Consider the following 17553-nt stretch of genomic DNA (forward strand, 5'->3'; position numbering starts at 1 on the left):
TCTCTGAACCTGCTTCAATTACAATTTCATCCTTTTTCTGATATGGCGACCAAACTGCACAAAGTGCTCCAGGTGAGGCCCAGACATTGTACCAAGACCACTTTGTCCTGCTCTCCAATCATCGAGTAGTCAATGCCATTTTGTCTTATTCATGAGATGTGTGTGTCACTGGTTAGAACAGCATTTATTACCCATCCCTAATTGCCCAGAGGCCAGACCAGGTAAGGATGGCAGGTTTCCTTTCAATGAGCATTAGTAAATCAGATGTGTTTTTCCAGCAATTGGCAATGGATTTATGGTCATCATCAGACCCTCAACTCCAGATTATTATTTGATTCAGATTCCACCATCTGCCATTGTGGGATTAAAACTCAAATCCCTGAATCTCTGGAATATAGTCTTGTGAAAATAACACCAGGCCATTGCACCCCCTCTCCGCACCCCCCCCCCCCTCCCTGTTTTCCCTAAAGACTCACTGTGCCTGCAGACTAGCTTCCAGGGGACCCACATCCCTCTGTACCTCACTGCTTTGCCATCTTACTTCATTTAAATAATATTCTGCTTTTCTATTCTTTTTGACTCCTGAAAATATCATAGTTTCTCATGTTATACCGCCTCTGTCAAATTTTTATCCATTCACTGATCTTGTCTACATCCCTTTGGGAACTCTCCATCTGTTCGTGATAACTAAGTTGCCTATGTCTCCTGGTGCCATCTGCCAATTGAGTAACTACATGTTCATCTCTCTTTATCCAAGTCATTGATCAGGTTCCCAACGCAGGCCCCATGGTTCTCCATCTGTTCCAGCTTTCCAACATTCAACAAGTGTCCCCTGGTCTTCTTGCTGTTGCTGACCAATCCTTTAGCAACTAAATTCTTGGCTCTATGTAATGACATTAATAGGCATTTTATCAAATATCTTTTAGAAATTTAAGTACACCCAGCTACAGAACCCTCTGTACCCGCCTTGTTTGTTACTTCCTCAAAAAAGACTAAGGAGAGTGATTAGATTAGATTAGATTACTTACAGTGTGGAAACAGGCCCTTCGGCCCAACAAGTCCACACCGACCCGCCGAAGCGTATACCACCCAGACCCATACTCCTACATTCACCCCTTCACCTAACACTACGGACAATTGAGCATGGCCAATTCACCTGACCTGCACATTTTTGGACTGTGGGAGGAAACCGGAGCACCCGGAGGAAACCCACGCAGACACGGGGAGAACGTGCAAACTCCACACAGTCAGTTGCCTGAGGCGGGAATTGAACCCGGGTCCCTGGCGCTATGAGGCAGCAGTGCTAACCACTGTGCCACCGTGCCGAGTGAGGAGTTGATGGAAATTAGTATCCTTAAGAAGACTATATTGGATAAATTAACAAGACTGAAATAAATCCCTAGGAGCTGATATTCCACATCTCAGAGGATTAGAAGGAGGTGGCTCGAGAGTTTGTTGATGCATGAGTGATCATCTTTTATAGATTCTGGAATGATCTCTCGAATTGAAAAGTTGCAAATATCACCCACTATTTAAGAAAGATGATAAAGAAAACTACGTCCTCTCAACCTGTTCCTGGGGAAATGTTTAGAATCTGAGAATGACGAGAACGAGGGTAGGTCCGATCAAGGACAGTGGTGGGAGACTGTGTATTGAGTCGGAAGAGATAGGAGAGGTCTTGAACAAGTACTTCTCTTCAGTATTTACGAACGAGAGGGACCGTATTGTTGAAGAGGAGAGTGTGAAACGGACTGATAAGCTAGAAGAGATACCTGTTAGGAAGGAAGATGTGTTGGACATTTTGAACAACTTGAGGATAGACAAGTCCCCCGGGCCTGACGGGATATATCCTAGGATTATGTGGGAAGCAAGAGAGGAAATTGCAGTACCGTTGGCAATGATCTTCTCGTCTTCACTGGCAACTGGGGTGGTACCAGGGGACTGGAGAGTAGCGAATGTTGTGCCCCTGTTCAAAAAAGGGAATAGGGATAACCCCGGGAATTACAGGCCAGTTAGTCTTACTTCTGTGGCAGGCAAAGTAATGGAAAGGGTACTGAGGGATAGGATTTACGAGTATCTGGAAAGACACTGCTTGATTAGGGACAGCCAGCACGGATTTGTGAAGGGTAGGTCTTGCCTTACAAGTCTTATTGAATTCTTCGAGGAGGTGACCAAGCATGTGGATGAGGGTAGAGCAGTGGATGTAGTGTACATGGATTTTAGTAAGGCATTTGATAAGGTTCCCCATGGTAGGGTTATGCGGAAAGTCAGGAGGCATGGGATAGAGGGAAATTTGGCCAATTGGATAGAAAACTGGCTAACCGGTAGAAGTCAGAGAGTGGTGGTAGATGGTAAATATTCAGCATGGAGTCCAGTTACAAGTGGAGTTCCGCAGGGATCAGTTCTGGGTCCTCTGCTGTTTGTAATTTTTATTAATGACTTAGAGGAGGGAGTCGAAGGGTGGGTCAGTAAATTTGCAGATGATACAAAGATAGGTGGAGTTGTGGACAGTGAGGAGGGCTGTTGTCGGCTGCAGAGGGACTTAGATAGGATGCAGAGCTGGGCTGAGGAGTGGCAGATGGAGTTCAACCCTGCCAAGTGTGAGGTTGTCCATTTTGGAAGAACAAATCAGAATGCGGAATACAGGGTTAATGGTAGGGTTCTTGGTCAGGTGGAGGAACAGAGGGATCTTGGGGTCTATGTACATAGATCTTTGAAGGTTGCCACTCAGGTGGATAGAGTTTGTAAGAAGGCCTATGGAGTATTATCGTTCATTAGCAGAGGGATTGAATTCAAGAGTCGTGAAGTGATGTTGCAGCTGTACAGGACTTTGGTTAGGCCACATTTGGAGTACTGTGTGCAGTTCTGGTCGCCTCACTTTAGGAAAGATGTGGAAGCTTTGGAGAGGGTGCAGAGAAGATTTACCAGGATGTTGCCTGGAATGGAGAGTAGGTCGTACGAGGATAGGTTGAGAGTTCTCGGCCTTTTCTCGTTGGAACGGCGAAGGATGAGGGGTGACTTGATCGAGGTTTATAAGATGATCAGAGGAATAGATAGAGTAGACAGTCAGAAACTTTTTCCCCGGGTACAACAGAGTGTTACAAGGGGACATAAATTTAAGGTGAAGGGTGGAAGGTATAGGGGAGATGTCAGGGGTGGGTTCTTTACCCAGAGAGTGGTGGGGGCATGGAATGCGCTGCCCGAGGGAGTGGTAGAGTCAGATTCATTGACGACCTTTAAGCGGCATTTGGATAGGTACATGGATGGGTGCTTAATCTAGGATAGAAGTTCGGCACAACATCGTGGGCCGAAGGGCCTGTTCTGTGCTGTATTGTTCTATGTTCTATGTTCTATGTTCTAATCTGTTCCAAACAATTTGACAACTGGACCCTTGGTTGTAGTAATCTGATTGGGCACAGTCAGCATGGATTTACCAATGGGAAATCATGTTTGATGAACTAATTGAAGATTTTTAAAAATGTTATTAACAACATTGAGAAGGAAAAGTTTATGGATGTGGTATATTTGGATTTTCAGAAGGTTTTTGATGAGATTACTCCACAGGCAGACAGGATACAAAACGCTGGTACGGCCGCACTTGGAATATTATGTACAGTTCTGATTTGGAGATGCCGGTGTTGGACTGGGGTGTACAAAGTAAAAAAAATCACACAACACCAGGTTATGGTCCAACAAGTTTAATTGGAAGCACCAGCTTTCGGAGCGACGCTCCTTCATCAGATGGTAATGGAGGGCTCAATCCTAAGATACAGAATTTATAGCAAAACTTTACAGTGTGATGTAACTGAAATTATACAATGAAAAACACCTTGATTCTCTGTTAAGCCTTTCATCTGTTTGAATGCCATGACAGTTTCACTTCTTTCATGTGTAAATCACAAAACCTTTTTTTAAAAATTTGCATTCTTAGGTTGGCTGTTAACAATGGTGATAGCTAGACAATATAGAACATAGAACATACAACAATACAGTACAGAACAGGCCCTTCAGCCCACGATGTTGTGCCGAACATTTGTCCTAGCTTAAGCACCTATACATGTACCTATCCAATTGCCGCTTAAAGGTCACCAATGATTCTGACTCTGCCACTCTCACAGGCAGCGCATTCCATGCCCCCACCACTCTCTGGGTAAAGAACCCACCCCTGACATCCCCCCTATACCTTCCACCCTTCACCTTAAATTTATGTCCCCATGTTGAAGGTGTTAGCCCCCTGTGTTCTCTGTCTATGACCTGATGTTTAGATTGATTCTAATCTAAAAAGTGAGATAACAGAGTTTTACATGAATGCATGCAGTTTTTAGGCAAAGTACAATGTAACCCTGCAAGTACAAATTCACCCCACAAAATATATGTGTGCATGTGGGTCTTTGTCTGTGTGCATGTCTGTCTGGGGTGGGGGTTGTGAGAGAGAGTGTATGTGTGTGTGCGTAGTGAGTGTAGTGTCTTAAGTCTGTGAGTGTGTGTCTGGGGTGGGGGGTTGTGAGTGTCTGTGAGAGAGAGTGTATGTGTGTGTGCATGAGTGTAGAGTGATCTAAGTCTCTGAGAGGATGCCTGTGGGAGTGTGTGTGTCTGTAAGGGTGATGAATGAGACTCTGGGAATTCTTTCAAGGTGCCAGCAGTGACCCCACTGAGCCCACTGATGAACTGGAACAGTCATCACAGGGATCTGTAGAGGAGTGACCAAAGAAGGTGTCAACATGGACCCCACTGGAGGGCCGCTGCCCTGGGCATGACATGTATGCTCAAACTGTCAGGAAATATATAAATGCCAGATTCATCAGCCGTACCCACAAGGTAGAGCAAAACATCACCCGTTCACAACACAATGGCATCCAGGTTCTCAAAACCAATGACATAATTGTCATCAAACCAGCAGATAAAGGAGGAGCCATTGTCATTCAGAATAGAACAGATTACTGCAAGGAAGTGTACCGACAACTGAACAACCAGGAACACTACAGGCAACCAAAGCTGATCCGACCAAAGAACACACCCGAGAATTAAACACACTGATCAGAACTTTAGATCCAGTCCTTCAAAGTTCCCTACGCGCCCTCATCCCACGTACTTCTCGTGTAGGCGACTACTACCGCCTTCCAAAGGTACACAAAGCCAACACACCGGGACATCCCATCGTGTCGGGCAATGGGACCCTATGTGAGAATCTCTCTGGCTATGTGGAAGGAATCTTGAAATCTATTGTACAGGGGATCTCCAGCTTCTGTCGCGACACTACGGATTTCTTACAGAAACTCAGCACCCACGGACCAGTCGAACCGGGAACATTCCTCGTCACAATGGACGTTTCCACACTCTACACCAGCATCCCCCACAAGGATGGCATTGCGGCAACAGCTTCAGTACTCAACACCAACAACTGCCAGTCTCCAAACACCATCCTACAACTCATCCACTTTATCCTTGATCACAACGTCTTCACCTTTGACAACCAGTTCTTCATCCAGACACACGGAACAGCCATAGGGACCAAATTTGCACCCCAATATGCCAACATTTTTGTGCACAGGTTTGAACAAGATTTCTTCTCTATGCAGGATCTCCAACCAACATTGTACACCAGGTACATTGACGACATTTTCTTCCTCTGGACCCATGGCGAGGAGTCACTGATAAAACTACACAGTGACATCAACAAGTTTCATCCCACCATCAAACTCACCATGGACTACTCTCGACTATCTGTCTCATTCTTGGACACATGCGTCTCCATCAAGGACGGACACCTTAGCACCACACTCTACCACAAACCCACAGACAACCTCACAATGCTACACTTCTCCAGCTCCCACCCAAAACATATTAAAACAGCCATTCCCTATGGACAAGCCCTACGCGTACACCGGATCTGCTCAGATGAGGAGGAACGTGACGGACACCTGGAAGTACTCAGGGATGCCCTCACAAGAACGGGGTACGATGCCCAACTCATTGACCACCAGTTCCGATGTGCCACAGCAAGGAACCGTAATGACCTCCTCAGGAGACAGACACGAGCTGCAACCGACAGGGTACCCTTCATTGTTCAGTATTTCCCAGGGGCTGAAAAACTACGCCATGTTCTTCGTGACCTGCAACACATTATCAATGAGGATGAGCACCTCACCAAGACCTTCCCCACACCTCCACTACTTGCCTTTAAATAACTGCCAAACCTCAAACAGATCGTTGTTCGTAGCAAGCTGCCCGGGTCTCAGGATAACTCCATACAACCCTGTCACAGTAGGCGCTGCAAGACGTGTCAGATTGTGGACATAGATACCACCATTACCCGTGGGAACACCTCCCACCTTGTACATGGCAGGTACTCATGTGACTCAGCCAACGTTGTCTATCTTATACGTTGCAGTCAAGGATGCCTGGAGGCATGGTACATTGGGGAAACCAAGCAAAGGCTACGACAACGGATGAATGGGCACCGCACAACAATCAACAGACAGGAGGGTTCCCTCCCAGTTGGGGAACACTTCAGTGGTCCAGGACATTCAGCCTCAGACCTTTGGGTGACCATCCTCCAAGGTGGATATCGGGACAGGCAGCAGAGAAAAGTGGTCAAGCAGAGGCTGATAGCTAAGTTCGGTACCCATAGGGAGGGCCTCAACCGGGACCTTGGGTTCATGTCACATTACAGGTGATCACCATTGCACTAAACACACACACACACACAGGTACACACAGACATCCACACACACCTTTATAGACACACACACTCCCACACATGCACACCCTCATAGACTTCAGACACTCGACACCCACTATACACACACACACACACACACACACACACACACACACACACACACACACACACACAAAGACCCACATGCACACATATATTTTGTGGGGTGAATTTGTACTTGCAGAGTTACATTGCACTTTGCTCAAAAACTGCATACATTCATGTAGAACTCTGAGCTCAAAAACTGCATGAATTTATGTAAAACTCTGTTATCTCACTTTTTAGATTAGAATAAATCTAAACATCAGGTCATAGACAGAGAACACAGGGGGCCAACACCTTCAACATATTGTCTACCTATCACCATTGTTAACAGCTAACCCAAGAATGCAACTTTAAAAAAAAGGGTTTTGTGATTTACACATGAAAGAAGTGAAACTATCACTGTATTCTAACAGATGAAAGGCTTAACAGACAATAAATTTTTCAATGTATAATTTCAGTTACATCACACTGTAAATTTTTGCTATAAATTCTGTGTTACGCTCGAGCCCTCCACTATCACCTGATGAAGGAGTGTCGCTTCAAAAGCTAGTGTGCTTCCAATTAAACCTGTTGGACTATAACCTGGTGCTGTGTGATTTTTAACTGTGTACAGTTCTGGTCGCCGTATTTCAGGAAGGATGTGGAAGCATTGGAAAAGGTGCAGAGGAGATTTACCAGGATGTTGCCTGGTCTGGAGGGAAGGTCTTATGAGGAAAGGCTGAGAGACTTGGGTCTGTTCTCATTGGAAAGAAGAAGGTAAGGGGGGATTTGATAGAGACATGCAAGATGATCAGAGGATTAGATAGGGTAGACAGTGAAAGTCTGTTTCCTAGGATGATGATGTCAGCTTGTACGAGGGGCATAACTACAAATTGAGGGGTGATAGATTTAAGACAGATAGAGACGGTGAGTGTGCGTGTGTGGGAGAGAGAGGGTGGGTGTGCATGTGTGGGAGAGAGAGGGTGGGTGTGCGTGTGTGGGAGAGAGAGGGTGGGTGTGAGTGTGTGGGAGAGAGAGGGCGGGTGGGTGTGTGTGGGAGAGAGAGGTTCTTTACTCAGAGAGTGGTAAGGGTGTGGAATGCCCTACCTGCTAATGTAGTCAACTCAGCCACATTAGGGAGATTTAAACAATCCTTAGATAAGCACATGGATGAGTTTGGGATAGTGTAGGGGGAACAAGTTGAGAATAGTTCACAGGTCAGCACAACATCGAGGGCCGAAGGGCCTGTTCTGCACTGTATTGTTCTATGTTCTATAGGAAGTAATGTACTAGCAATGGATTAATGATTGGCCAACAGACAGCAAGTAGACAGTAGGGAGGAATAAATGGGTCTTTCTCACGTTGGCAGGCTGTGACCAATGGGGTACAACTTGGCCCTGAATTGTTCACAATAAATATCCAGGTTTTGGAGGTGGGGTCCAAATTCGTAGTTAATTAAAAAACTAAGATGGGATTTATGTTGGGAACCTGTAAAGCTGCTTTAGGAGGATTGGGAGAGGCTTAGTGAATGGTCACGAACATGGCAGGTGGAATAGAATGTGGGAAAATGTGAGGCGATCCACCTTGATCAGAGAAACAGATGTGCTGAGTCTTCCTTAAACGGTAAGAGGTTGGAAAGTGTAGTTGTACAGAACAACCGAGGTGTCCTTGACAATAAGTCACTGAAGGCTAACATGCAGTTATAACAGGTTCTTAGGAAGCTTAATGGAATGTTAGCCTTTATCATGAGGATTTGAGGATAGGAGCAGTGAAGTCTTACTTCAATTAAATAGGAGCTTAGTTAGATCACACATGGAGTACTGTGGATTCCAGGATGGTCCCTATGGCAGATTTAAGGCTGATTGGTCAATTCCACGTGGACAAAGGTCAGTCACTCGCTCGCTCCCCTCGGTGTGCCCGACCGGATTCCTTGACTGATGATGATATCTCTTTGTTCCAGGTGATCGACACACTATCAAGTCTTTCCCACACTGCAATAGCACAGAGTACAGGTATAAGGTACGTTTGGAAATCTCACATTGTTACTAGGATTTAGGAATTTATGTTAAAACGTGTCACTGAAGTCAATAAAAGCAAATTACTGTGGATATTGGAATCTGAAACCCAAAGAGAAAATGCTGGAAAATTTCAGCAGGTCTGGCAGCATCTGTAAGGAGAGAAAAGAGCTGACGTTTCGAGTCTAACTGACCCTTTGTCACTGAAGTCAATGTTCAGGATGCTGCCTGCTCTGTTCCAAGGAGTGCAAAATCTGTCCAAAATTCAGAATCCACATCCTGACTGGCTCTCCGGCCCCACCAGCCCCTTTGTTCACTGACTAATGACACTAGGTTTTAGAACACACATTGTAATCTTCAAAACCTCCCTCATCTACCCCCCCACCGAGCATTACCCCCTTCCCTTCGATCCGTGTCCCTCTGTACACCAGGCTTCTGCCCTGAAAGCACTGTCTCCTGATTTAGCTTGTGGACAACAACAACTGGCATTTATATAACACCTTCAACATCAATGTGTGAAGGTGCTGGAGAGAAACACTGAACATGATTTGTTACTGAGTTGCTACAATGTATCTGGGTGCACATCCATTAGCTTGAGATAGTTGGAAGAGGTAACTGAAGGGGGAGGAGGGGCGGAAGGGGTTAGGAAGGAAATTCATGAGTTCAGGATCCAAGCAGCTGAGGGCAGGCTCCTGGCGATGGAGGGATGGGAATGAGGGGATAGCAAGAAGTTGGAAAGTGCCTTTAGTGCAGTGACAGGAGGTGGAGCATCAGCACCAAAGTGTAGTCTCAGTCTGTCACTAGGGAGAGGAATGGGGCTAGTTACTAGGAAACAGCGATTGGAGAAGCAAATTAGAGCCAGTTTCTGAGTGAGTACATCCTTCATGTTACATAAGCAATCTGCTAATTTAACAGTCACTGTGTAAGAGACATTTTACCTTGTGGTGTCTTTGGTGTTTGTGTCGTTCAGTTTGTTATTGTCTCCCTGAATCTCAATTCTTCACTATTATGAATATTGTCTCCTTCTTGACTCTGTTCAGACTCCTCTCCTAATTATACAACCTTATTCCTAGAAAGCAGGGACATGTATGGGGCAAATTGAGGCCATTTGGCCAATTGGATCCATTCCAGCCCTTTCTGGAGAATCTCCTGTAACCATTCCAACTTACTTTGTTCAAATGTCCATCCAATTTAGAATACCATAGATTCCCTATAGTGTGGGAACAGGCCATTTGGCCCAACAAGCCCACACTGACCCTCCAAAGAGTATCCCACCCAGACCCATTTCTCAATCTCTATCAACCTGTATTTCCCAAGACTAATGCACTTAACCAACATATCCCTGGACACTATGGGCAACGTAGCATGGCCAATCCACCTAACCTGCACATTTTTGGACTGTGGGAGGAAACCAGACCACCTGGAAGAAACCCACGCAGACACGGGGAGAACGTGCAAACTCCACACCGACAGTCACCAGAGGCTGAAATCGAACCTGGGACCCTGGCGCTGTGAGGCAGCAGTGCTCACCACTGACCCACCGTGCTGCTATTATTCAAAGTTGCCATTTCCAACATCAGCACAGACATGTTGGGCTGTATTGCTCCTCCTATGCTGTACCCACTCTGTGATTCGATGTTTCACAGACAGCAAGTTCCTCCCGCATCTCATCCGAAATCTTAAAGCTCTCCCTCCTCGCTGGGACCCCCCCACCCCCGACCGTGCAGTTCCATAGTGAGACACAGTCCCTGCCTGGATCCAATCGTCTCGAGAATGCTGAGCTTATTCACACACACTCTGTTCCCAAACATACCCCACAATGTCCATTGCTGCCTGATATTCTCACCAGGGTCAGTGCCTGCCATACCCGCAGTGATTGTCACTCTGTCTGTGTTCTCTTTCAGGCCGTTTCCCACTGAACAAGCTGTGGACGATGAGGATGTTTACAAGAGCCTGGCAGACCTGATCGAGTAAGTAGAAAGATTCCTGAGGCCGTGCTTTTGAACCGGTAACCAACCTGTGACTAGCCAGTGACTAGCTAAATTATACCCATTCAGTCAACAACGTGAAAACCTTGGACATGAGGATTGTTGCGTGGAATTGGCGATTTTCCCAAAGATTAGCAAGGTAGCCCTCCCATCGTTACACAGGTAAACTGTGCGACTGTGAGCAGTTTGGACCCTTCACCTAAGAAGGTTCTACTTAGCAGAAAAAGGAGTGCAGTGGAGGGTCATTGGGCTAACACCCGGGCTGGAAGGAGATCCTGAGCAGAGACTGGTTTGACTGGAGTTCAGAAGACCGAGGGCTATCCGATTACAACATGTGTAGTTCTGACAGGGTGGTCTGACTGGATAGAGAGACAGGGAATGTCCCTGACAGGGGAGTTCAGATCAAGGATCACATTCCCAGAATATAGGATAGGACATTACAGGCTGAGAGCTGGAGAAATATCATTCGAGAAGTGGGAGGGGTATGGGACCCTGTGGAATTCTCTGACAGGAACCTTGGAGGCAGTACTGAGGGAGTGGGGCACTGTCAGAGGATCAGTACTGAGGGAGTGCTGCACTGTCTAAGGGTCAGTACAGAGGGAGTGCTGCACTGTCTAAGGGTCAGTACTGAGGGAGTGGGGCACTGTCAGAGGGTCAGTGCTGAGGGAGTGCAGCACTGTCAGAGGGTCAGTACTGAGAGAGTGCAGCGCTGTCGGAGGGTCAGTACTGAGGGAGTGCCAAACCGTCTGAGGATTGGTATTCAGGGAGTGTCGCAATTTCGGAGGGTCAGTACTGAGGGAGTGCTGCACTGTCAGAGGGTCAGTACTGAGGGAGTGCTGCACTGTCAGAGAATTTTTAAAAATTCACTAATGGGATGAGGGCATCACTGGCTATTTCAGCATTTATTGCCCATCCCTAATTGCCCAGAGGGCAGTTACAAGTCAACTACATTGCTCTGGGTCTGGAGTCACTTGTAGGCCAGACCAGGTAAGGATAGCAATTTATTTCCCTGAAGGACATGAGTGCTGACATTTCAGATTGATATTACCCTTATCCTCTCCGGTTATTTCAGATGTTCACAAGGCAATGTTTGATGGATATGAGAGATATTTAATAGTGTCCAAATTAAGACTTAACCTTAAGGGGGGGGCTTTTAATTCACTTTGTGATAATCCTGTGGGCACGTTAATTCCTCCCAGGCATTTCTTGGCTGGGTAGGGTTTTGGGATTTTGAGTGTTTGATCTGACACTGTGTTGGGATCAGTGATGCAGTCTCCCCTCACCCCCATTGCACTTCCTCTAGCCCCCCCCCCCCCACCTCCCCCTCGCTCCCCGTGACGCTCCATCACACCCCCCCTCCTCACTCCGTCTCTCACTCCCTGACTCTCTGTTTTCTCAGTGAGGCCAGTGTTGGTGATGATGAGGATCTTTACGACTGTGTTTATGGCGATGATGAAGGTGACGAAGTTTATGAAGATCTGATGAAAATTGAAGCAGTCCAGGCCCCAGTAAGAACCCTGTCTCAATCTTCCTCTTCACTCTTCAACAAACTGGGATTGTTCTCCTTAGAGCAGAGAAGGTTCCAGAGGGGTTAACCGAGGTTTTCAAAACCATGGAGAGAGTTTGATGGAGTAAATCAGGAGAAAGTGTTTCCAGGGGCAGTAGGGTGAGGGAGCAGAGGGGGACAGATTGAAGGGAATCAGGGGGAGAGCCTGAGGGGGAGAGGGGAGGGGGATTGTTTTACACAGTGAGTTGTTGGGATCTGGAAGGTGCTGCCTGAAAGGGCGATGGGAACAGATTCAATCAGAACTTTCACACAGGAACTGGGGGGGGGGGGGGAATGGGGAATGGAGGGAAACGGACATCACGGGGTACAGGGCTGTGGGGAAGGAAGGGAGTACTTTCCAGTGCAGAGGTCTTTGGAAGAACAAGCCCAGTACCAATGACCAAAATGGCCTCCTGCCACGCTGTGGTTTTCTGGGACTGTCTCCTGTTGTACAATTAACAGAATGAGGCTCCTCCTCCCTCATTGTCTGTGACCCTGAGAGACGGTGAGATATTTCCAAGTCAGAATGGTGAGTGGCTTGGAGGGGAACTTGAAGGTGGTAGGGTTCCTTGTGCTTCCTGGATGGAAGTGACCCCTCCCTATCTCTGTAACCCCCTCCAGCTCCTACATCCCTCCGTATCTCTGTAACCCCCTCCAGCCCCTACACCCCTCCGTATCTCTGTAACCCCCTCCAGCTCCTACACCCCCTCCCTATCTCTGTCGCCCCCTCCAGCACCTACACCCCCTCCCTATCTGTGTAACCCCCTCCAGCCCCTACACCCCCTCTCTATCTCTTTAACCCCCGCCAGACCCTACACCCCCCTCCCTATCTCTGTCGCCTCCTCCAGCCCCTACACCCCCTCCCTATCTCTGTAGCCCCCTCCAGCCCCTGCACCCCCTCCCTATCTCTGTAACCCCCTCCAGCCCCTACACCCCCTCCCTATCTCTGTAACCCCCTCCAGCCCCTACACCCCCTCCCTATCTCTGTAACCCCCTCCAGCCCCTACACCCCCTCCCTATCTCTGTAACCCCCTCCAGCCCCTACCCACCTCCCTATCTCTCTAACCCCCTCCAGCCCCTACACCCCCTCCCTATCTCTCTAACCCCCTCCAGCCCCTACACCCCCTCCCTATCTCTGTAACCCCCTCCAGCCCCTACACCCCCTCCCTATCTCTGTAACCCCCTCCAGCCCCTACACCCCCTCCCTATCTCTGTAACCCCCTCCAGCCCCTACACCCCCTCCCTATCTCTGTAACCCCCTCCAGCCCCTACACCCCCTCCCTATCTCTGTAACCCCCTCCAGCCCCTACACCCCCTCCCTATCTCTGTAACCCCCTCCAGCCCCTACACCCCCTCCCTATCTCTGTAACCCCCTCCAGCCCCTACACCCCCTCCCTATCTCTGTAACCCCCTCCAGCCCCTACACCCCCTCCCTATCTCTGTAACCCCCTCCAGTCCCTACACCCCCTCCCTATCTCTGTAACCCCCCCCAGCCCCTACACCCCCTCCCTGTCTCTGTAACCCCCTCCAGCCCCTACACCCCCTCCCTATCTCTGTAACCCCCTCCAGCCCCTACCCCACTTCCTTTCTCTGTCACTTCCTGCAATTCTGTTATTCTGAGCTTTCTCAATTTCTATTTCTTCAGACTCAGTCTCACTGTCTATCCTGCACACACATACACACTCTCTCACTCTCTCTCTATCTCTCTCTATCTCTCTCTATCTCTCTCTATCTCTCTCCCCCGCGCCCCCCGCCCACACACCCCACCCCGTCACATACACATCCTCTCTTTCTCTGTCTATCTACCTATCTCTCTCTCTCACACTCCATCCCTCTCCCCCATTGACATGATTCTTCAGTCAGACCTCCCTTTGGCAGCTTGTGTCTGCCTTTTTGAGCTCAGTGTTTTCTTGTTTCTGATAATGCTGCAGCAATGTACAAGTATTGCCGTTTTAATGGTGCTATATGAATGCAGGTTTTTGTTGTGTGAATGAGGCTCTCTGTTTGTGCAGAAACAGATTGAGACAGATGTCCGGAGCTGCTGCCTCCTGGAGATCAGACAGACGGAAGAGAAATACACAGCAACACTCGAGTCGATTGAGAAGGTATTTACTGGGAAGGAAATGGCAGTGCTGTCCCCTGCAGCTGCTGTCCCCTGTGCTCTTCCCTAACACCGTTATTATAGGCAAATGTCATCTTCAAATAAATCACAAACTGATTACTGCTGTTTCAATTGAAATCCATCTATCTTCACCCCAAACACACACACGCACGCACACACACATACATATACACACACGCGCACGCACACATACATATACACACACGCGCGCACACACATACATATACACACACACGCACCCACACATATATACGCACACACACACACACACACATACATATACACACACACACATATACACACACACACACACACACATATATACGCACACACACACACACACACATACATATACACACACACCCCCCCACACACACACAAACCATCACTGCAGTCCATGGTGCGAATTCAGACAATAGCAAATGATAGGCTGCCTTCCCACACACAGGCAAAAACCTGCAGATGCTGGAAATATGAAACAAACACAGGGAATGCTGGAGGAGCTCAGCAGGTTAATGTTTTGCATCGGATACAGGCCAAGAGGAATCTGATGGAGAATCACAGGGGACTGAGAATGTTCCTCTCTACACACACACATTGCCAGTCAGCACAGACAGATGGACCCTTCCTCAAACCCAGGCCTGGTGGTACAGTGGCTCAGTGGTTAATACTGCTGCCTCATTTTATCAGGGGCCCAGGTTCGATTCCAGCCTCGGGTGACTGTCTGTGTGGAGTTTGCACATTCTCCCCGTGTCTGCGTGGGTTTCCTCCGGGTGCTCCGATTTCCTCCCACAGTCCAAAGATGTGCGAGTCAGGGTGGATTGGCTGTGGGAAGTGCAGCGATGCAGGGAAGGGGTTGGTCTGGGTCGGCTGCCCTTCAGAGGGTCAGTGTGAACTTGATAAGCCAAATGGCCTTTTTCCGGATTGTATGATTCTATGATTTCTTGCTCTTCAGATGCTGCCAGACCTGCTGAGTTTCTCCCACACTCTCTCCACTTTGACACCTCACAGTCCTGTGTTTGGAATACTGTCGGTGAGCTGTGATCACTGCCCCTCACTGAATATTGGGGAATCTTGCGATTCGATTTCAGGTTCAGCTGACAAGTGGTTCAGAGTGCTAATGTTTGAAACATTATCAGGCCAGCTCCAAGCTCTGACTCTCGCAGACTGAGAGGGGGAGGACTGTTGGTGTTTGTGAACCTCTCCAGTAGCTGTGTACTAAAGACACACCCAATACATCAGCCTAGAGGCTGCTACTGATGAAGAGCAGCACCATTGATCCATGAGGGATTCTCCAGGTCTGTTTGCTCATTAATCAAAGGGATAAAACACTGGCCTTACCCCTCTCTCGATAAAGCAGTTGGACACAGCTTTTCAGGCGGAGGGTTTGTTTTTGCAAAAGGACTGTGACCACCTTCAACCTTCAGAATTTCCAACTCTGCGAGATCGCGTGATCAATCCTTTATAATCCAGTCATGTCCAAACATTCCAGATTCTAGTTCTCACAATCTGGAAATGGATGTGATCCCAATCGAGTGCTGACTTCACACTTCACTCCAGGAGCACTGAGGGATTCAGGAAATTGACCCTGGCACTAAATTCAAACTGTCCCCTTTATGTTTCAGCATTTCATCTGCCCATTGAGACGGGTTTTAACGGCTGGAGAAATGGCAGTCATTTTTATTAACATTGAGGTGAGTGAATGAAGCGAGGAGGGTGGGAAGGAGAAGGAGTGGACTGAGATTGGGAGAGGGGTGGAAGGAGAGCAAAGTGATTGGCCGACACTGCTGGGATGTGAGTGAGAGAGGGGGACAGTATACATCAGAGAGAGTGTATGAGTGAGAGAGAGGGGGCGCAGAGTGTCTCTGTAAACAGTCTGTCAATGCTATAATGTGATTGGAAACATTGCCAGGACGCTGAGGGCAACACCTTATTTTTGTCATCTTCACCAAATGGTATAGTTGGAATTTTTATGTCCATCTGAGGACTATGTAGAAGTATATGATTGACTATATAGGAACATATAGCAAGTGTACAGAAAGTATGTGATTGCTATGTATTCAATGTACAGAGAGTGTATGAAAAGTATATGATTAAATATATGACAACATATAGAGACTGTACAGAAAGCATATAGAAAATAGAACATTTTTGCAGCAGGAGCAGTGAGAGTGAGGCTGCTGGGAAGGTAAGTATCTCCGATTAAAATCTTAGCTTGTGGTTAGGTGGAGCACACGCTGAGCGGGAGTGAACATGGGATGGCAGAGTAAATGACATTATATGTTTGGATGGTTTCTTTAGCTGAAAGACTACTTACTTAGTGTCTCCCACCCATCCTCCTCTTTCTAACCAAAAAAATAGGTTCTGTCCGCCGATTTGGTAAGGTTACTAGTTTTCTTTGCCAATATTCTCATTAGGAGTTAAAAATTTGTGGGAATGGAGGTTCGGGCAGTTGAATGTTCCTCCTACAGAATGTGGGAGGTAAGGGTCACCACAGGGTTCCTGCTGACTGCATCTGTGGGAAGTACACCCAACTCCAGCTCCTTGAGAACCCTGTTAGGGAATTGGAGCTGGAGCAGGATGAACTTCAGATTATTCGGGAGGTGCAGGGGGTTATTGAGAGGAGTTACTGGGAGGTCGTCACACCTCAGGTACAAGAAGGAGGGAGATGGGTTACAGTCAGGGGATGGAAAGGGAACCGGCAGGTAGTGCAGGGATCCCCTGTGGCTGTTCCCCTCAACAGTAAGTATACCATTTTGGATACTGTTGGAGGGGACGACTTACCAGGGGAAAGCTGTGGGGCACAGGGCTCTGGCACAGAGTCTGTCCCTGCTGCTCAGAAGGGAAGGGGGAAGAGGAGCAGAGCAGTAGTCATTGGGGACTCCATAGTTCGGGGGACAGATAGAAGGTTATGTGGGGACGAGAGAGACTCACGGTTGGTGTGTTGCCTCTCAGGTGCCAGGGCTTGTGCTGTCTCTGATCATGTTTTGGGATCCTTAAGGGGGAGGGAGAGCAGCCCCAAATTGTGGTCCACATCGGGACCAATGAAATAGGTAGGAAAAGGGATGGGGATTTAAGGCAGAAATTCAGGGAGCTAGGGTGGAAGCTTAGAGCTAAGACAAACAGAGTTGTTGTCT

General features: G+C 47.8%; 1 protein-coding gene across 2 annotated transcripts in view; it reads left to right on the plus strand.

Moving 5' to 3' along the window:
• Nucleotides 1-17553, plus strand: part of LOC140480171 (guanine nucleotide exchange factor VAV3) — a 167368-nt gene that overhangs the window by 70170 nt on the left and 79645 nt on the right. For both annotated transcript variants that reach the window (XM_072574919.1, XM_072574920.1), the window contains exons 2-6: nucleotides 8706-8764; nucleotides 10665-10730; nucleotides 12148-12256; nucleotides 14307-14399; nucleotides 16042-16110. In XM_072574919.1, coding sequence (XP_072431020.1) covers nucleotides 8706-8764; nucleotides 10665-10730; nucleotides 12148-12256; nucleotides 14307-14399; nucleotides 16042-16110 — 396 coding nt within the window. The remainder of the gene's footprint in view (nucleotides 1-8705; nucleotides 8765-10664; nucleotides 10731-12147; nucleotides 12257-14306; nucleotides 14400-16041; nucleotides 16111-17553) is intronic.

Source organism: Chiloscyllium punctatum, chromosome 7 (genome assembly GCF_047496795.1).
Source record: "Chiloscyllium punctatum isolate Juve2018m chromosome 7, sChiPun1.3, whole genome shotgun sequence".
Classification (NCBI taxonomy): Eukaryota; Metazoa; Chordata; class Chondrichthyes; order Orectolobiformes; family Hemiscylliidae; genus Chiloscyllium; species Chiloscyllium punctatum.